General features: G+C 42.2%; 1 protein-coding gene across 1 annotated transcript; it reads right to left on the minus strand.

Moving 5' to 3' along the window:
• Positions 1-2248: 2248 nt before the first annotated feature.
• Positions 2249-17384, minus strand: CSGALNACT1 (chondroitin sulfate N-acetylgalactosaminyltransferase 1). The gene is made up of 7 exons (XM_009710174.1): positions 16751-17384; positions 9074-9290; positions 7546-7644; positions 6557-6735; positions 6050-6144; positions 2829-2910; positions 2249-2532 (listed from the first exon to the last, which is right to left on the minus strand). The coding sequence occupies exons 1-7, from the start codon at positions 17382-17384 to the stop codon at positions 2249-2251; spliced, it is 1590 nt and encodes a 529-aa protein (XP_009708476.1).
• Positions 17385-21685: the final 4301 nt, after the last annotated feature.

A 21685-nucleotide genomic window follows, 5' to 3' on the forward strand; every position in this document is an offset into this window, starting at 1 on the left:
GGTTTGAAGGGACCTCTGGGGATCATCTGCTCCACAAGTCCTGCTCTACAAGCGTGGCCAACCTCAAAGTTACATTAAGTTGCTGAGGGCTTAGGGAAACCTAAGGGAAGATAATGAAAAAACATCATGGAAATAGTTAAGGCTTGGCTTAAGGCAGATTAGGATTATGAAACTTTCATAATACACATAATCCAGTTTCAAATTCAGGTTAAGTGGGACTGTAGGAACAACTATCACTTTGGAGCAGCTCAGTTATCATAGTCCTGATATGCATTCAACAAGCCCTGCCTGTCTCCTCCCACTGCATAGTATTTGTAAAATTACTCCATCCCCTTCAGAAACAATTTATCATGTATTCTGGGAACAAAGAAGTTCTTTGGAGGACCTACTTAAGTTACTGCTGAAGTTTTTATGGTAAGTGGTGTATTTGGGGGTTGGGGTTTTTAAGCATACAGAGTTCCCATTCTTTTTGTACTTTTGCAGTGGTTTTGGACATTTGGTGATTTGCAAGGGAAGTGCAATGCAGATCATTTGCATCCAAAAGACAAACACATGTAAACATGTGTCAAGGGAAAAGGTACTTACAGTAGTGTGGTCTCTGTCTGCAGATTCTGCATGCAGTGCTTTCAAAAGAGGTTCGTAAGTGCTCTTCCTACCACACAGTGCTATGAGAAATAGTGTTTTGTTCATTGTTCAGTGCTATCTTGCATATTTCTTCCCCCAGCTTTTACAAGCCAAAACCCAAATTATAATCTGGTTTCAGACTGCCTTGAATTAATCTGAAGCTATAAAACAAAGAGACTACTTGGAGAAACAGCATTTAGGTAAGCAAATGGGATTTCCGAGCCCATGCAGATTTTGTTGGCTAGTATATAGTAAAATGATAAACAGCAGGCAGCATTAAAAGAAAACGCTTTATAAGAGCAGTAACTCGTGCTTTCAACAGTTTTAGGTAATTGAAAAAAAACTATGAAGGAGACTGATTTTGAGGATGCACCTATAATTATCATAAGACAATTTGCAGGGCCCAGTAATCCATCACAAAAATTATTTCGTTAATTACAAAAAGCTTGCTATGCCCTGGGCAAGAATCTGTATTTGGTTTAGAAGGAATACTTTGGTATAAAGTCAGAAAACGTTCATCAATTTTGGTATCTGACATTCAGAGTTTAAAGCCTCCTGCTAAATGAGCACTACAAGTTGATACGTATTTCCTTTTCTTCAGTCTGGTAAAGCTTCTGCCTTCCAGCACCCAGGTTGCGTAGAAAAATCACTTCACTTATCTGAACCCAGTTCCCATCCACAGGAAACACAGATCTGCAGAACATTTTCCAAGTGTTGGAAGGCTGTACTATTTCCTAGTAAGGCTAGAAGTAGAAAGCCTGAAGTATGACAAAATAATTCCCAAGCAAAACCAACTTCATTTAAAAATAAATCTTGAGATACTTAGGGTATTCTAAAGCAGAAATACACCGTCTGATTCATGTGATACAGACATGGCTCATTGTTTTTGGTTCACTGTCCACAGAAGAGAACAAACACTACCCTCCAGTGTTTTTGAAACATCACACTTGACGAGTAGTGCTTTATCTTTCTGAATTTTAGAAAGCACTTTCTGAGATGCCTCTTGCCTCTGAATGAACCAGGAATACCCTGTTAGTGCATCGCTGCTGTGCCCCGCTCCGGCCCCAGCCCCTTAAGGGAAAAAGATTTTTGGTCACTCCAGCTTAACGGTCATTAACAATCAGATGTCCTTCTCAGAGCAGGAGCTCTGTACTTACTCAAAAATAGCCCTTTTTAGATATGTCAGGTTAGATGTAGAAAAGAACTTATTATTATTGGCCCACCAAAGGGTCAATCCTTTAAATAACTGTACACATCTTACAAACATTTCAACAGAAGAGCACATCCATTTGTTATTATGAGTACCACACTGCCATTTATGTAATGTTCATTGTCTCCGTGACCTTGAATCTCATCAAGTGTTCAAGTCTCCCTTAGAAGCAAGTGCTGAACAGTCAGGCTAATGGAGTACTTAAAAGCCCTATTAAGGAAAAAAAAAAAAAAAAAAAAAACAAAAAACCACACAGAAGAAGGGAGAACAAGCACTTCCCCTCATCTTCTTTTGCTGCCTGCCATCCTGCTGGAATCTCCATCCTCTTTCAGTTTCATCCCGTCTCTTGTTAACAACTCTTTTCCAAAACACTCTATACTCCATTTCAGAGGCTTTTTGCCTCCCTTTCTGGTTTCATGTCTTCTTACTGCTCAGTTTCTGTCTCTGCAGGTGCGTCTCAATCTCTTGCTTGAAAACAAGCATCCCAAGCTGGCCATGAGAAGCCTCATTCATGGCCTTGGACTGCATGCACATTTTGTACTGCTCTGGGGTCAGCTCGTCCAGACATTGCTTCTCATGCCACAGATGGAAGAGACCCCTGACAGGCGTTCGGATCACAATGAGGTTGCTGTGAAGGTATTTGCGGTACAGATGTACATCTTCACCACCCCAGCCTTTAATGTCCAGATCAAAGCCACCTGACACAAACAAAATACAAAATAAAACTAGAAATACATACTAGCAAACTCGATGCTATTAATTGCGCTACAGCAGTTCTCTGGCTCCAGTCAGCCCTTTAAAACAGCCATACTTTCTGCCAACATCAAAGTGTCCAGATTTCTTAGTTTCAAATCTTTCACTATCAGACGAAACTGCTTTATTTGTACCAAGTAGATTAGATTCTGGCAACCTCTATGGCACCTAGGAATAGCCTGAACATCTAACTTTTATGTTTCAGTAAAAAGGCAGAAGTATTGGAGTGTATTTTTCTTACCTATGTTGATAAAGTCAGATCTGTACTGGCAAGTCATCCCAAAACCAAAGTCTCTCCAAAATCCAGTTTCTTTTTTAATAATCTGCATGGAGGGAAAGCAATGATTATATGGGAACAGAAATGCTTTCAGTGTGAGCAGCAGACAAGTCCCTGAATGTGGTCAGAAACAGGAGCAATTGCCCTTTTATTCTTCCCCACGTAAATCCATGGCTGATCCTGATCCTGAACCAGTTTTTGTAGATACTCATTGCATGTTTCTGCCCTAAAAACCCAGCCGTGTCATTAGCTATCACGGATAAATGCCCTGATCCGGAATGATCAGGTTTTGCTCCACTCCTGCTGTCGTACACCAAATGGAACAATGTCACATCACTCTCTGGAGTTTGCTTCTTCACAGGCAAAATATCATCCAAAATCATTAGCTTCTGTCGGATTCAAATCCGATGTAAGAAACATACTGGTAAACCAGGGAAGCCAGACTCTGCTGTAGAGCAGATGGTGGCACCTGGATTGCAGACCGCAAGAGTTCTGGAAGAAAACAGTGGTTGTAATCTGTTCGCACAACTGACAGCTTTTTGGTTACCTTAATTTTGACAAAAATGAGGTAAGCGGTAAGAATAGTTTTCCATTACAGAACCGCTAAATCCAGCTAAAATTGAAGTCCAGAGATGTTAGGCAGCAGACATATCTCCCATAAAAGCCTTCGTAATAATGAATGTGCAATCTACATTACTGAGATGGACCATGAAAACATTATGTATTACAGGTAGAAAATCAGAGCAGTGAAAAACCATGGCTATAATTTTCAAAAGCAGATATCCAAGTATAGATCCCGAAGGTCATAATTCATGTGTGTGAGTGACCTAACCCAATCTGGTGAGACATCCAAGAGCTTCAAGAGACTGGGACAGGTATTTAAATCCTCTAAGCAAGTCAGCAGTACTTCATACTCTCAAAGGTCTGGTTACAAACCTACCCCTTGGCAGCTATTTTTGAAAATTTTGGCTTCACTTGCAAGAAAGTTACAAAAGACAAGGAGACAGAATTTCCATTTCTGGATTTACAAATCCCAGCATTTGTAAACCCCATCCCTTTACCAAAAATTCCTCTTCCAAAAAAGTGTCTCCTGAGTTCTCGTTCACGCCTCCCCTTTTTGTTCATTACCCTTGTTACTTCAATGGCTTTTTTTTATTTTACTGCTTCCGTTGCTACCTCTCTCTTTTCTCATTTCTCCTTTCCTTGAAAAAGCCAAGCCGCTGCAGAAGCCAATTAAAAGGAAACAAGATTGTATCTGTCAGATCTGCACTGCATCAAGAAATCTCCATAACGATGCCCTTACAGCAAGCTACTCGTATGCATTAGCATTATTATTTCCCATTAGTGCAAGTGGCTGCTGCACAAATCAAATTCTTTCAAAGATTTCTGGAGGCTTTTTTTGCTCAGCAGCCCGAGTACCAGGACAGAGAGCTAACACTGTCTTGTTTTAATGGCACAGATATGGCCTCATGCCATAATGTGGGCTGAAAATATAAAAATCTACATAAAAAGGAGATTGGCAGTACTTCTTTAAATCAAGAAGCTTTTCTGACATAAGCATCGCATTTTATGATTCAAATATTAGCTATAAATATTTGCACAATCCTGACAATGTACTTTGTGGAATTTATGCTAGCTTGAGAGCTAAACTCTATTTCATTTCCTAAGCACAGTGCTTACAAGTCTGAGGATCCCTGACAGGTTCTCACCAGAGAGAAAAGAGCTGATGTGAATCCCATGGTGTTATCAGAACAAGTTTCCTCAGAAAAAAAAAAAAGTGGAAAGGATTTTCCAGAAACTTCAGTAAAGGACTTTCTGGCTACTTGTTGGATAACACAGGGAGCAGTAGACAAAAAAATATTTTTAAATATTTTGGGTGGACTTTTCAAACTCTCGTTCTTCATTTTTCTAAAGGGATTGCATGAGGTGGGGGTAGTGATGACAGAAGACTGGACTCAGATCCCTAGTGATCTTTTTCAGCTGTGACTGTTGCTGGGCTCACAGCACCCCTAATTCTTACCTACCAAGAACAACACTAGAAGCTGGGATGCTCTGGAGACAGTGTCTGGCCTGGGACAGGATGAGCCCCGTTAGGTGCAGTGCCTGGCAGTAAGAGGGGCAGCAGTGCCAGGCTGGGACCTGCCCCAGAGGAACCGAATGAAGCTGCATTGCTGGCTTATGCTTCAATCTGAAAATTCATCCCCTTACCAGCACTAGTGGGCATAGGACTGTGACCCGCTGACTCCGGAGAGAAGCAAGAGCAGAGGGTGTACATAAAGCTACCACTTCTATCACCCCTTTAGCTTGAAGATAATGCAATGCCAGAGTACAAGAGAACAGAGAAAAGCATCTGCAGCAGTGCCAAGCAATCGCTCTGCCACTAGCATTCATGTGAACCTCTTGTCTGTGTGCTCTGCTTCTTCCTCACAACAGCTTCCTCCTCAAGGAGATTCACCTAGGTTTAACTACATGTTTTAATCATATGCCTTATGGCGATGTTTTTAAAAATAATGCTTTGTTCTCACACTGAAGATAAGCAGGTGAGATGGAAATCAGTGGAGTTATGCTGTGTTATATTAGTGCCAGATTAAAGCCAGAAGGGACAGCTCTGAGGATGTCATTTGACTCTGAGACAATGTGGTACGCTTCAGAAACACACTGTCTACTCACAGGCAGTTCAGTCATGAACTGTGGGATGGGAAAACCCACTGCAGGTGTTCAAGTAAGGGGGGGAATAACTGTGACAGCCCCTGGCATTCTGTTTTCACTGACTCATCTGAGGATATCTATGCTTTTTACAAATGTCAGCTCTTCAAGATACAAGCAAAGAAACTATCCAGTGCAAAGAAGAAATGAGAGCAAGATCAGGGACTGTCACCCCAAGACAGCACACCATGGCGGAATTGTTTGCCAATTAGAAAATCCCTTCTGGCAGAGAAGCAGATAGTTTAAATTCTTAGGTGCCATGTATGAAACATCAATCAAGGGTTAAAATAAATGTTACCAAGATACCTCCCCGTGAAACTTAACTTCAGAACTCACAATAAGGTGACTACTGTAGTTAATTTTGTCTGTGTGGTAGTCACTGTGCACAAGGAATAGGGAAACACTACCCAAGAGCACAGGCACCTTTACAAAATGGTTTGTCTAAATAAAAGCAGGCATTCAGAGAAGCATGTACTTACCAGCTGCTGTTCCAAAGATGGGATGGAATCATGGTGGCCATAAATTATACTGGGGTTATACTGGCTGAACAGAACAGGATAAAACACCTTCTTCCCTGGAAATGACAATGGGTTATATTTTTTTTTTAAAAGCTGTATAACACACACTTCTCTCTTACAAGATGCTGTCCAGGCCAGACCAAATCCAGACAAAGTCACATAAGTTTTGGACTGAGCCTATGTTCTTTGCCTGAGAATGTGAGGATATAATTAACAAAAAAGATCCTGTTTCAGAAAGCACAGGTGCTGAAGGCAAGAAATTCAAATCACAGTCAGGGCAGGAGTGTTAGAACCTTTCAAAAGCCAACCAGCAATGGAATTTTTATACACGTCTTAATTAGTTCTCTAAGTTTCAAGAATGATTTACAGCAGCTTTATTACCAATTCAAATGCAAGAACGCTCTGGTGAAGGCTTTTACACAATAGGTAAAAATCTGTTGAAAGACAATACACTTTGAGTAGCAGTACCTGGCTGTGTGTTCAATCTACAGGAGTTCAGGAATTCAGCTGTGAAGTATATATCCACATCGCAAAAAAAGAGAACAACATTGTTTCCTTTCCAAAATCGAGCACCAACATCTAATCCTTTGCCCCTGGAAAATTCTTCATTCAGCTGGATGAAGGTGAAGTTCTTGAAGTTGGCTGACCTAGGAGAAGGAAAATATTCAGCCACTTACCTTGTCCTTCCAGCTCTTAACACAAGTGGGGGCGGGAACCCAGTATGAAACGATTAACCTAGAAATCTCTTGTATCACAGTTCTGAGAGCCATTTGAGGGAAGAGATGTCCTCTTTGAGTCTTGAGATTTCCACTATGTCTACATTCAGAGCTTGACCTGTGTACTCCTACGCTAGCATTCCTGACACAGACGTTCTTTGGGCAGACCTCACAAAAATCCCAACAAGGCTTAGATGGACAAAAATATCTTTAGTAGACAAATATAAAATACCTGTGGTCGTATCCTGTATCTGTACAAGGTTCCTCTTCCCACATGGAGATGGTAACCAAAGGCTACACTGCCACATGACCGTGACAAACACAGCTATGCAAGCAAATACAACAGACCAGACCTGGCAAAAAGCACCTAAGTTCCCTTGTGCTCTACTGAAATCATCTGCACCTGCTTTTGGAAGTCAACTTTTAGCCCTAACAGTTAAAGCCACTTTCAAAAGCACTAAAGAAGTTACCAATGTGAAAAAAAAAAAAAAAAAAAAAGCTGCACTTAGGTAAATTCAGTAAAATCTGCTTTGTGGTTCTAAAACCCAACATCACAAAACCACAGATATGGGACTGTCAGGGTAACACCATTTTTATTTGATACAAAGGAAAGTAAGCCGGTTTCTCCAATGCAGTTTAGAACTTCTTGGCATAACTACGACTTTGGACAGCGATCTAGTCTCCAATTCATGGTATGATCGCTGTGTGTGAACAGCGCACATCAGATATTCAGGTACTTACTTGGAGGTATTTTCAAGTATCGATTTGACTTCATTCATTTGTTCTTTTCCAAAGTAAACTACAGTGAGGTGAATTCTCCCATCCTGCATGCCCATTTCCCTAGAGAACAGAGACAGATTTGTGACTTGTCCCGGAAATTAGCTTTCTTCAATAACTTACACCCGCTGGGGAGGCAGAGTAGGGGTGAACCTTGGAAGGCACCTGAGGGCATGATTCACTGACAGAGATCCTTGTCCTGCCAAAGGGGCTCACTGCCTCTGCCAGATGGGACAGAAGACTATCTTTCAGGTAGATTAGAAAAAAAACCTCCCTAAGTATTTGTGACTTGTCCCGGAAATTAGCTTTCTTCAATAACTTACACCCGCTGGGGAGGCAGAGTAGGGGTGAACCTTGGAAGGCACCTGAGGGCATGATTCACTGACAGAGATCCTTGTCCTGCCAAAGGGGCTCACTGCCTCTGCCAGATGGGACAGAAGACTATCTTTCAGGTAGATTAGAAAAAAAACCTCCCTAAGTAGTGTTTGTTATATTAATAGGAGGACACCGTCAAAACAGACCATCCAGCCTCAGGAAGAATGATCAGGCAGGCAATAACCTCAGCATTTAGGAGAATACGAGAAGGGGGATTTTAAAGAAACCATACACACCCTACCTCTTAACCTTGATTTTTTGTAACAGATATTCCGGAATTCAGATCTTTGGAATTTTGTTAAAAAACATTTACTAAAATCTAAGTATCAACCAGAGATCAAGCCAGTAGCCTAAGGGTAGGACCAATCTGAACTAATGCTAGACATCATGCCTCACTTGCACAAAGTTTAGTCAGCAAGAGTTCATCTATAATCAGCAGAGAGATCAACAGGACCAGAGGGTGATTTCTCCCATCCTGAAACAAGCATCTATCAGATGGCTAATTTAGACAAGGAGCCTATTTTTAGATGGCTGTGATTAGGCAAAACAAATGCCATTGTAAGAGTCGGTGTCTGTTGCTAACACAGTCTTTTCTGGGCAGCTATTTAAAGCTACATCTCAATTAAGTTCTCCCTCTAAACATCATCTCTATGCTGAAAAATAAAAGAAGTTTAAAACTAACTATCCTGAAAGTTCAAATACATTTCCTTCTTGCCTCTTATTGCTTTAATCTCTTCTCTAATAGGGTCTGGCACAGTGTCTGGGAGCACTAATTCTCTTTTTCATTAGAAATGTTCCTTTGCAACTAATGACATGAAATTCTCAAGTTGCCACAGTCACGTGTGCCCCAACAAAACATATTGAGACACATAAGCCAGGTACATGCAAATCAGAAACCTTGATGACTGGAATATAATTGCTTTTACTGCTAATCGCAATGCATTAAGCAGCCAAATGCCTTTCAGTCTCTATAATCTCAAAAATTACTTTAGCGGCACAATGAAACATTCTGTAAAAGTAGCATGATTTTTACTGAGTGAGGCCTTGATAACTCCTGAAATTGCATTTTTCTTTCTAAGTAAGAAAAAGCAAAGGCAGCACCGGAATGGAAACCCACCTGAAATTCTGCATGAATTGCCGAAATTTGCTGGCTCTCTTGGCCAATGGCACAATGACATTAATAAGTGTGTCAGCCATATTGACATTTTCATTTTTCACTTTCATTACAGGACCAAATGGCCGGAATAAAACAATCTTCTTGAACTGATGTTTTGCGTCTCCTTTGAAAGTCAGCTCATACAGAGTGCCTTTGTCTTTTTCTGTTCGGTAGATCCCTGTATTAAAAAAAAAAAAGAGAAGATTTTGGATTAAAGCTGGGCTCCTGGGGGAAAAAAAGAGGATGCAGTCTTCATGTGTTACACCTAAGCTAAAAAGGCAGCAGAGGCGTGAGATATTTACTTTTAAACTAGTACCCAATCCACCACCATTTTGAGGAGGCTGTTACTCTGGCAGGGACACCACCCCAGGTTGCAGGAGCTATTTGTTATTCTTGCAGGCACATTCCTAGGCTTGGCTCAATTACAAACCCCTGAAGGTTACCAATTGCTCACACTCAGTATAACCCAGCAGACAAACTGTCCTTATTTTTCAGACTGCTCCAATCGCACGCTGCAGGCATGCATGGTAATGGTGATGCAGAGAGACTGCAAAAGGCAGCCTGCCTCTCCGCAATATGAGTGGTTAGGCCATCTCCCAGAAAAGCAATTTCCTGATGAGCACATTCATTTCCTCCTTTCTGGGAGGTTCTCTGGAAAGTCCCCTAATAAAACTATGCAACCAGGCCCCAGCAGCCATCAACTTCACCCACTGCCAATCAGGACAAAAACTCTCCTGTCACTCAACTCTCAAGAGACTTTTATTTTCTTTGTGGCAATGATGTCCACTCTGGGGCAAGTAATGGTCTGCAAGGATGATGCTATGGAGTGTGTCAGAGGTTAGACCCAGGACACAATCCTGGCTACTGCATTACGACAATCTCCAAGCATATTTAATTCATACAAGCATGTACTTATTTCCTGTATGGAACGAACTTTTAACATACTTGATGGGTGCAATTGGTCTCATGCTGAGGGCTGGCATGAACTATAGAAGTATTGGTCGTACCCCACTGAAACAGTATTCTGATGCCTTAAATGAGATAAAGTTGGCAAAAAAGCTATAGATTTTACCTACTCTGAATGATACTTTAGTCCCTACAGTACATACTGAAATAAAGCTTTTTCATAGTTAGTTCTGTTAGGTTTAAGAAGGAACAATTAAATGCTAACTACTTGTTAAGCCACTGTAAGTATCCTAACAACTCCATCAGTAGAAGAGTGTAATTGCATTGCCTTCCATCTCTTGCAGAAACACAAGACAAGCAAAACATGTCTAGAAAAACACTCCTCTGCTTTACTTGTTTCTTCCTTTTTTTTTTTCCCCTTCCCATCTGGTTATGAAGAACAGCTTGACCAAAATAATGCTGCTTCTTTTTTTTTTTTTTCCAGTCTTAGTCATTCCCTGATGTGCACCTGATCCGTAGACTGTCAATTCTGTCTGTATTTCTTGTGAAGGTCTGGGTCAAAGGTTTCTTTTGAACAGCAAAGTGACATAAGCTCTTCATCTTGCATTGCAGCTTTTACATTGGTATGTCCAGAACATCCAGAAGATTAATGAGGTGTGATTTTATCTGGTCAGAGTTCTGTGGACTGTCTTATCTTCGCTACCACTGTGTGTTTTATTCTTAATGAACACTTCAGTTGGTTAATACTATATGCAGATTTGCTGATCTGTTATTCACTTCATGTTTTCTTTTTAATAAAAGCTGATTCAACAAATGCTCCAATCCTCCCTCCAGCATAGCAGATGAATCTGGTGAGATAGCAGCTCCATCATTCTTCTACTGCTAATCTTTTAAAGCTGTGCCTTTGACTCCCCCTAACTTTTTCTATATAGTCTGCCCATGGTGCAGACCGTGAACTACATCTGTTACTGAACTTGAGCCTGCACTTGAGATCATCTGAATGGTGACCTAACAGTCCCTGCGTTTCCTTCTCCTGATGATCCGAGTGTGTTGGTGGGTGCACTCATTTACTCAGGCAGTTTTTGAATACAGGTCTGGCCAAGGTAGTTTATGCTCTGAAAGGTTAAGGTAGCCTTTTGACATTAAGCTAAACAAAAATCTAAATTAAATCTGCTTTGTATTTTCTCTATAGAGAAACAGATAGGACTGTTTCACGTTTGACATAGTCAACTGACATTTTTCATAATAACAAAGATCTAAATTAACCAATTTAATAATATCTACCATGCAACATCTCAAAGTCTTTGCTTCTACATTCTCTTCTACCCCAGCCAAGAAACAATGACCCCGTAAATACCACTTTCGCAGAGATATGTGCTGCATTTGTGAAATAAAGGAAGCTTTGCAAAATAAGCAAGAAGCACCTTAAAGCAGAACGCATGTTGTGACCCAAGGGGTTCCTCCTAGAGCTATACACACAACAACAGAGGCTGCTTCTAACTCTGCAGTTTTGTTCTTCTTCAGAACTTCTACTACAGCTGAAAACAAGCAGCTTAGGTGAAAGTAAGGTTCCCTCACGCAAGATGGTAATCCAAGAATTTATAATCCTAACATTTTATCTTGAAGAGAATTGTATGTAAGTTTAATGCATGTAATTAAATATGGTTATTCCTGGTGCACATTTAAACCATTTGCTTTCCCTTTTTAAGTATCTTCTTTTTAGAAGCAGAGAACAAAGTGATTTTCCCAAGGTCAGGCAGTGAGCCTTGGAAATGAGCCTAAATGTCTTGAGTCACTCTGTGGACTCACCCAGCAGAACATCCTGCCTTTCACAAGATTTTTCCATTTCCGAAGGCACTACTTCATTTGTGCCATCAGGACTTTTTACGTGATTCAGAAAGATGCATCAAGCAACCTCAATTCTAGGAGATGAGCTATGAGGAGGGGAAAAAAGTAGCCTCAAAGTAAAACAAAAAACAAAAAAACCTTTTCCTGAAAAGGTTGCTCCTGAAATGAAAGCCTTGTAAAGGCTAGATGTTCACTATGGATAAAAGAAGGTTAACTGATCATCTATTGCTTCCATTAGAGCAGCTTATGTTTCAGAATATCATAGAATCAGAATGGTTTGGTTGGAAGGGACTTCAAAGACCACCTAGTTCCAACCCCCTGCCATGGGCAGGGACACCTTCCACCAGACCAGGTTGCTCACAGCCCCATCCAACCTGGCCTTGAACACTTCCAGGGATGGGGCAGTCACAGCTTCTCTGGGCAACCTCTGCCACTGCCTCACCACCCTCACCGGGAAGAATTTCTTCCTAATAGCTCATCTAAATCTTCCCTCTTTCAGTTTAAAGCCATTGCCCCTTGTCCTGTCACTACATACCCTTGTAAAAAGTCCCTCTCCCTCTCCAATATGCACTGTTCCTTTCAGAAGCAGGGAGAAAAGTCAAAGCCTTTGGAAACCCAGTGTAAAAAAGTGAACAGGAGCTTTGGGTCAGCAGAGAGACTGGCCCTAAAATGAAGGAAAAGGACAAGTGAGAAGCAAAAAAAAAAAAAAAAAAAGAAAAGACCTGGGCTGAAGGGTTGACTAAAGAGCAGTAAGCGTCCAGTCTTTGGAGCAGCAATTCTCAGGGCTCTCTAAAGAAATGGAAAATACCTGATCACTACTCAGCAGGGCAGGCAAACAAGTTTCAGAGATCCACATGGAACTGATAACTAGCAAACAGCCACGCAACCTTAACAAAATGCTGCTGGGTGAATGACAATTTTAGCCTCGGTTCCACAGACCATAGGTTTCAGGTCTGCCACTGTCAATAGAAACACTCCCTGGACCCACGTTCATTACTTATATTCTGTTAGATGTTGTAGAAACCACTATTAGGATTTATCAGCATTCATTGTGCCCATTTTAACTCAATATTACGGTGGTCTTCCCACTTCACATGCAGTAAAATACAGCATCTTAGCCTTTGAGGAAGAGTACCATCCTATCTCTCAACAAGCTTCCCGGGGAAAAACTGTATCAGGTAGCCCACCACCAGTAGCTGTCAATTTGACAAAGCAAAGCTATTCCTTTCCATTTGTCTCTGACATCTTATTTAAAATTCCAGTCACTAGACAGCCACACACTGAGTAACAACTGGCTTTCTATTGGAAACAGAGTAGTCCTTTGCCTGCTTGTAATACACAGAAATTTCTGATCTTTTCCATGTTGTTTCTTACCTACTCCTCATGGCAAAAAACCAGTGAGCTTGGTATAGAAGTGGGAGGAATAAGGGGGAGAGAGGGGGATTATAGCAGCTGAACAGCCCAAGTGCCTCTATGAAGAGAGAAGCAGAGCAGAGCAGCAGCCAGATGGCTATGTTTCGGGCCCCAGGGAGAAGGTGTGGTTCTCTCGGTTTTGAATAAGAAAAAAAATAATGGAAAATTCCATGAAGTGTCAGTTATTACTCCTGGAAGACGAACTGTCTGAGAATCCTATCCAAATTTCATGTAACAGTAAATCTGCTGAGAAGGAGTTTAGCTCAGATGTAAGGTACTAGGGTCACAGCCTAATTCCCACACGCAAGTGGTTCTGTCTAGAAACTGCAGAGGATGCACCACTTATTTTAAGAGATCTCAGTCACAGAGACAAAACACTTCTCCTTAAATGTAAGAAGTGTTTGAAGAAATATTTTCCCTCTGCAGAGACAAGAGTAAAGGCAAGAAATGGGAAAGAGGAAGAGATACAGACCCTAGTCAAATTTAGTGCACCACACCACCACCCTGCCTATTGACATATGTTAGCAATGAACTACTTCTGAAAAAGTGATAGCAGGTACCACACGTGACTCACAAGAACAGAAAAATCCCCACAAGAGGCCCAAGCAAACAAGATTAACTTGCACCTCTCTATATGTTAGTAAGACTCAGGATCAGCAACACACTTGAGTAAAGCTGGTGTCAAAGGGTTAGCTGAATAGGGCAGAAACAAAGACACAAGTCTCACACCAGGAGCAGCAGTTCAGGTTTTGAATCCTCTCTCTGATCCTAATTACCTGATTTTTACTTCACCACATCCCTCCACCTGCTCAACCTTAAGATGAGGGCAGTGGCTCCACCTTTAACATAGGAGATGCATACAGCTTTTGTGTTCAGTTATTGCTAAAGCAGCTGGAAGAGAAAAAGCTTACAGGGTTAAGTGGTATTACTTTCAGTGTAGACCTAAGCCACATCTCCCAGAAAGCTCCAGCTACCCTGGGCAGTTCCAGAAAATGAAAACAGCTGGCTCTGCTGGCTGGGTAACACCGCACACAGTCGCTGTGTTGCTGGATTGGTAGGAAGCTGCCAGAAGCTGCCATGGAATCGAGCCTGTTACTAATGCGTTGTGTAGGCAGTGGCACCTGCAGAGCGCTTTCTCCAAAACAAATTTTGAGTCCAAACCATACTTGAAATCCAGAATTGGAACAGAAAACTTAGTCTTCCCTTCTCCTGCTCAAGTTATACAGACCAATGGATTTGTTTGTGCTTTGATCGGCAGTTTTTGCAGTTCTTGGAGAATGGAGGATGCAGGAAAAGAGACTGCCAAGAGATGACAGAGACTTCCAAAGGAACTCTGCAGGGAAATCTTCTGCCAAGTCAGCTCTTTGTTTCCAGCTCTGATGCATGGATCCCTGCATTTGCAAACAAACCGGTTTGCACTGCAGAGTAAGAATAAGAATTTGTTACCGTGCACCTACAGAAGCAAGGGTCTGCCCACAAGAGAGAACACAAGGAAGGTTTCTTGAGCTCAGACTGAGCTACACGCAGGGCTCCAGTTTCTTGAGCTCTGAGTTACATGCAGGGCTTCCTCCCTCTGGAGTATTTCACCACGGTATGTGAAAGCCAACAAGGTCATTAGAGCATAAAGAACCTCCACAGAGCCAGCACTGCAGTGTGCATCCCTTCCCCATGCCTTTCTGCCCACCAGATTCTGCCTTGTACCCCAAGGACAGCACTGGTACCCAAAGACCCTTGATTGTGCATAAAGGTAGGTTCTGAGCAAAAGGGTAACTTTCATGGAACATTAAGCAATGTATGGCAGGAAACATCTCCTTTCCCCTCACCCTCTCCCCATGAAAGAGCTGGTGCCAAACAGTCATACATGCTTGTTCAGCTCCTATAATGAACAGCAGAAACATATTTTGAAATGATAAACTGAACAACAAACAGAAAGGAAACTGGAAGCACGTAGCTCCATGATGCATTCAAATGCTGGCAGCCAGCAGCACTTCCCAGTTCTCTGCCCATGCCCTGGTCCGATGCCAGAGCAAGAGGAATTTGACTGGTGTGGAAGAAGTGCCTGGAGCAGAGGGGAGCCACGATCTGCCTCAACAAGGTCTCCACAGTCTGAACAACTTATGTCCCTGCTGTGGGAGGCACCTGCCCGACTGGCACGTATATCCCCGCACGGCCTCAAGAACCTACTGTCTCTCAATACCATGATCACTGGAAAAACATGTACAGGGAGTGGAAATGAACAACTGGTCATTGCACAACAGCAGTAGTTTGTTCTCATCACATGGAGGATGCATTTTGCTCTGCTCTGTTAATAAATATTAGATGAAGAAAACAATCCCCAACAAAATCACTAGCTATTTGGGATGAGCATGGGGGCTTGTGTTCAGCACATTAGAGCAGTCATAAAAGGTAGGCATCTTACCCACATGCCCTGCAGGTCTGCAGCACAAACATCTGAAGTTTTTCCTCCTATACTAAATTCAGCTAGGTCCACTGTGGATTAAATCTCACTTACAGACAACACTACTGAACAACAAGCAGGGAACATGCCAGTTCCTATGAAAAGAAACTAGGACAGTCATATTATAAGTAAAAATGTAGCTCTCAATGAATGAGAAACAGTCATGAGCCCTTGGAAACAAGATCTGTGAAGTCTTGTCTCATACCAAGTTTCTGCTGCACATGTTCCTGCCCTTTAAACTCAGAGCTGCCATGCAGCAGAGGCTAACCTGAACAGGTATCAACTACCAAAACATCACAGCTCCTGGAGTACATCTGGTGCCTCTGGCTGGCTGTGGAAAAGCAGTCTGACTGGAAACAAGTAAGCACCTATGATTTAGTGATCGAAGACATGAAGTAAAAACTGCTTGCTGTTAAAAGTAGCACTTTAAAAATCCACACTTACTCAGTATTATATGTGAGGGTAAAGACTGTTGAGTTCATTTTAGAATCCAAGGTGCACCACTCCCAGTATAGGAGATACCCTGTAAAGGTTAAGCTCTCCTAGTTATTTGGAGTTATAGGTAATACCAGCTGAGTTACTGAGCTCCTCAGCTGCTGTCCTCAAAACCTATCTTGCCACTCCGACTCTGGCAGAGCTGCACAGGTGAAAGTAAGGGTAATGTTTGAGCTTGGATTTGAACTGCAGTTATCAGTCTTAACAGATCTGGGACTGCAGCCTGGTCATTCACTCCTTGCTTTGTCAGTTCTGAGGCAAGCACATGGCTAGAGAGCTGTGAACACACACTGGTGGTCACTATGAGAGCTTGGGGGGGCTCTGTTGTCACAAAGTCCCGTTCCCCAGGAAAGCTGCCATTCTGCAGTTGTGCCTGAGACAGCATCGCTGCGTCACAGCACTAACACTGTCCCAGACATCTGCGCTGAGATAACACCCATCTCCCTCAGCAACCCAGTCACACCAGAACCCTTCACCAGCACTATGCGAACCTTTTAACCTGCTGTCTGCATACAAACCTTCAACAAAGTCGGAGGCTGTATATACACGGTGTTTTGCATTGCCGTCCCCCTCTGGATCGTTCAAACTCCCAACAGCTAACTCGATCACCTCTATCAACTCATCTCGCTTGTCCTTCCTTACAGGTTTCTCTTCTGGGTGGCGCGTCAGCCCTGTCTCCAGTTGGTACACCTTCTGCAGGGTAAAGCTCTCAAAGGGCACAGCCGCATACTCCGTGGACAGCTTAACGCCGCTGTGCACCTCTGCTCTGTCTATTTGGGAACGGAGGAAAGCCAGCAGGTTAGCCTGGGCCTTCTCCGGGTTACTGTGGTCAAGCCGAATGTCCAAGGGGTCTGGGTATTGGTCCTGCATGTTCTTAAGCAGCTCGCTCCTGCCCTGGAGCTCAGACTTCAGCTGGGCAATTTGTTTCTTCAAGGTGATGATGTAGTTGCGGTGCTGCTCTTCTCGCTCTTGCAGAATGGCTTCATATCCCTCTTTCACATTCAGATTGTGCACCCTGGGCAAGGCAAGCTGCTGGTTGTCACCCTTGGGTGTGCAAGCCAACATATAAACAATAGACACTGAGCAACAGGCCACCACCAGCAGGCCTACAAGTCGAGGGAGAAATAGAATAAATCCTCGTCGGAGCATCATCTCTCAAAAACCAGAGTCTAAGCCCACACATGCAACAGTTCTTACATCCATGCAGTGCCACAGAGGCCCCTGGACTTGGAGTACTCTTACACAGATGCATGTATGTGCAGGAACTGGCTTGTCAGCTCTCTCAAAACTCTGCCTCTATATTGGGCTCTCTGGTGTTTACCCAGCAGGATCAAAAGACATGCTGCGAAGCAGACAGGACACCTCCTGATCCTCATGGCAACACCTCAGCTGCTGCAATGTGATCACCTGGTGGCTGATGGAGCCTGAGGATCTGAAAGACAAATGACAAGGACAGTCATTCAGGCATGTTAGAATTTGGTCATTCAGTCCAGACCACTGAGAGTGTTCTAAGAATTTACTTCATTTCTCAACTGCTCTGGCAGATCTCAGAGCTGTGAAGTGCTTGTGCTAAGACCCAAAAGGTGCCAATACGTTTACACAGGAAATCCTGTATGCATGTGTTTAATTTTAATAACATGACTTGGGCAATTGCCCATGAAAAACTACCCCAGGCCTCCAAGTCTGCCATGCTTTAGAAATATTAGGAAGTCGTCATCCGTTACTTTCTACAGAGATGTTAAGGTGCTCGAGCTCATCTGAGCAATGATGGCCCTCCAAGCATTCTCAACTCTTGGAGCACTCAAATTTTGAAGGCAGTCAGTCCCACAGCATACATTTTAGCTTCCAGACATGTTTTTCCACAACACCAGGTGGCAAATATGGTCCCATTTGAACATATGAAACCTGACCTGGAGCAGAAATTTGATAACCAAGAAACTGTTATCAAGGCCAATTGCTGCAACTAACACTGTTTGACATATCCTACCAGATGCTGCCATAAAAACCAAAGAACTAGGGACAGGATTTTTTCAGGACCATTCAGACCAAGTCTTACTCAAAATCAGGGGAAGCTTTGTTTCCATCTAGGAGGTTGTCATCATTGCAAACTATGTTATTGTTTTAAGGCCCTCTTCTGTTTCTCATAACATCATAAAAAGTCTTGCAACAGTGTACAATACTACTGTGTTTTCCACATATGCTCTCTGCCCAGGAGTGAAGACCACATAAAAAGGTTTAGGGAAAGCTAGCTTAGATATTTTTTAAAATAAGAGAAGTTATAACTGGGAACATTATCATTTTTAGTAAGACTTCCTCAAGTATACTTAGGAAAGAAAAATTAGATGACTGAACATGAATATTGATCTAGCTGTAAAGCTGCATCAAAACAATTGCGTTGAGAACATTACCAGTGGGATTTTCAAAACCCCTCAGTTTTGGCCCAAATCCATGCCGATGCGAAGAACTTCATCAATTACTCAGCTGACTGTAGACTTAGGCCAAGGCTGAGTAACATCCTAAATTACACTGTGATGCTGCACTATTAGAACTTGAACACAATCAAATTAACCCCTTGACACTCTCCCCTTGGATGCATGCATGACATTATGGCACTGCTTTTGACAATAGAGATTCATAGTCCTTTTAGTCATACAACCTTGCTGGCAGACCCTTAAGTAAAAACAGTTTATCTAAGAATAAGAGTTTCAGAGTTATTTTCAGTTATTTCTAGTCTTGAGTCAAAGTCTTCTGTAGGACTTCTTATCAACTACTACATGACTTCCCCCCCTGTGTCTTGATTGACTATTGCGCTATATGCAGCAGTTATGCAGAAATATTTCTGATCTTTGAACTGTTATCAATATTTGATCAGTCTGCAGAGCTTCTAGAAAAAAAAACACGACACTTTTAGAGGAGGAATTGAGGGGGCTAGAGTGAGCTATAAAAATACTGCTGTATTTTTCTCAAATTATGCTGAATGGCTGTTATAGTATTTATAGGATTCTCCAGAAAATGCCAGTGTTTTCAAAGGAAAAATTGTTAACATTGAAGAAAATATTCAAGCAGCAGGAAAAAAGCACAGGATGAAGTTGGCACCCTTACCTTTTTGCTGTGATCTTCTCTTTGGAACATCTTGGTCTGCTACAGCTACTTCTCAGCTTGCCAAAATCATCTCCTGTTTATCTCCGTTCTTACGCCCTTCCCAGAAAATGCGCGTCCTATAAAAAGCACTGTCAACCTCAGAACACCTCTTCATTGCTTTCACATTTGCCAGCTGCCTACATCTTCAGTCTCTCTCCCGTGTGGTGAAAGGCTGTAGTGGAGACGCTTCCTATGGATGCGCTATAAAAGCTGGCCTCCTGCAATGTAAAGGAGCTTGTCAAAGCAGGGAAAGTTAATCTGGGCATTTCTAACTCTACAACAGATCTGGGTAGAAGACTGCAAGAAGGTAGTGTGCAGTGAGACAGGGTCAGGAAGTGGTGAGATGTAGTACATAAAACACTGCTGTGCTTGTATGCTTCACTTCACACAATTAGTCCATTGACTGAATTGGCAGAAGCTGAACATCACTGAAAGGATTAGTTGTGCTAACATGGTATAAACTGAAATTACATCTCAACGGCTTAGATAAACACACAATTTCATTTCTATAAGCAGCAACAGATTCAAGTTTTGGGTATAGAGCTCTTCAAATGTTGACCTTAAAATATGTGTGAATATATATAGCTATCTTCACTAAAACATACTGGGTCCCTCTTCAGGGTACGCTTTCTTTCCTATCTAGTTTTCTGGTTTGTAATCTCACCCATCAAAGATATATCTTTAATTTACTGTCCTGAAGTGTTTTTAACTGAGCTACTTTGTCCTTTGAACCACCATTCTCATAACAAGAAACTCAGGCCATGGGGATTTCCACCTTCTTCACGGCGATTTTACCATCACGACTGGAGGCATCCCGACAACTAGCATTCGTTACTTGCCCTCTGTTGCTAGATCTATCTTATCAAATTGTACTGGTGGCCTTGGTGTCATTGCCTTACAATGACTGACATTTAAGTATACAGTTGTTACTGTACTACTGTCTCACAGGCATGCTTATGAAAGTAGCCCAAATCCATGTCAGTGCCAAAAAAAGCAGATTACTTTTAAGTCAACACTGAAGGTGGTCACGGCTAAGGCATCTCAGCTGTACAGACAGTACCAGAAAGCTAGAGACGGTAACTCCTCCTAACAACCATTCTGTTGATTTCACTAGACCTACACAGTTTCACACCAACTGAGAGAGCCCGACATGAAGGGGAGACAAACTGAAATGTCATTTTTTTCCAGGAACTGACAAACACACCTCTGTATTTCACAGCAGTTAGCTGCATCAAGTAGTATTAGTCTATTTGCAAAGAGAAGCTTTAATGAATACACAGTGGTTAGTCTGATAGTCGAGGAAAAGGACATTAATTCTAAAAAAGCCTCTGTTTGCAAAAACATCTTCAACCTCACCTCAACCTGTTAGCCCAGCCAGAGGTCAGCCCAGCTCACAGAGGTGCTTTTCACTTGTTTCCAAGGAGCCTGGGCCCAAAAGTGATCTAAACACAGAAACAGGTTCTGTCATCACTGTAAGCACTGTGTAAACAGCTCTGCACAGTGGAGGGTGCTGCACCCAGTTACAGGGAGTTGCAAAACTTAAGAAAGTTGGTTGGTTTGAACTTTTGGATGGTATGCACCCACCAGTTACTCACCAGCATCTGGATTTTTAATGGTCTGTAGAGATACAGGAAATTTCTCTCTGCACAGAAAAGACAATGTATTTCAAGCCTGAATTTTTCCAGCCTCTCACAAACTGAGAATTTGTGCAGAAGAAACGGACTCAAAAAGAAAATATCTCTGTATATGTACCTCCCCTCTGACCTCCACACCCTCCTTGCTCTTCATGTTGAGGACAGAAATGGATGGCAAAAGAACAGTCACGTTTGCAGAGGCAGCAGTCTCTCAGCACATATGGCACAGAATGCCAAATAATTCCATATTTTCAAGTACCTTCTGCTACAGCTTCCTATTGCAGATGTAACTCAGACTGGCAACTACCATTTTAGCTCACAAAACTTTTTTTCTTTTTTTCTTTTTTTTTTTTTTTTTAATAGAGGCAGTGAATGGCAGAAGCTGCAATTAGTTTTTGTGTAGGTGTTTGAAACCACTGAACAGCAGCACACGTCGCAGTGAGATTTCACTAGAATCATATTAATCTCCAAAATGAGCTGCGGGGAGGAGGAAACAGATGTTTCACTGAAGCTTTAAGTGCCTTACAAAAAAAAAAAAAAAAGAGACATTCTGCAGCCACTTGGCATTTGCCTTGAACTTTTTAATTACAAGGACTGCGCATAGCACTGCAGACAAATTAGTCTGCTGGAAATGTTAGGGACAAGATTTTGCCCCCCAACAGAAATTCAAGTCGCTCA

This window comes from Cariama cristata, unplaced genomic scaffold (assembly GCF_000690535.1).
Source record: "Cariama cristata isolate BGI_N322 unplaced genomic scaffold, ASM69053v1 scaffold1941, whole genome shotgun sequence".
NCBI lineage: Eukaryota > Metazoa > Chordata > Aves > Cariamiformes > Cariamidae > Cariama > Cariama cristata.

Excerpts from the sequence above, each read along its gene's own strand:
- CSGALNACT1 (XM_009710174.1), bottom strand. The coding sequence starts at position 17,384 with ATGATGCTCCGACGAGGATTTATTCTATTTCTCCCTCGACTTGTAGGC. Across the intron at positions 6,145-6,556 it reads TAGATTGAACACACAGCCAG|GGAAGAAGGTGTTTTATCCT; the intron begins GTACTGCTACTC and ends TGTCATTTCCAG. Across the intron at positions 2,911-6,049 it reads CATCTTTGGAACAGCAGCTG|ATTATTAAAAAAGAAACTGG; the intron begins GTAAGTACATGC and ends CCCTCCATGCAG.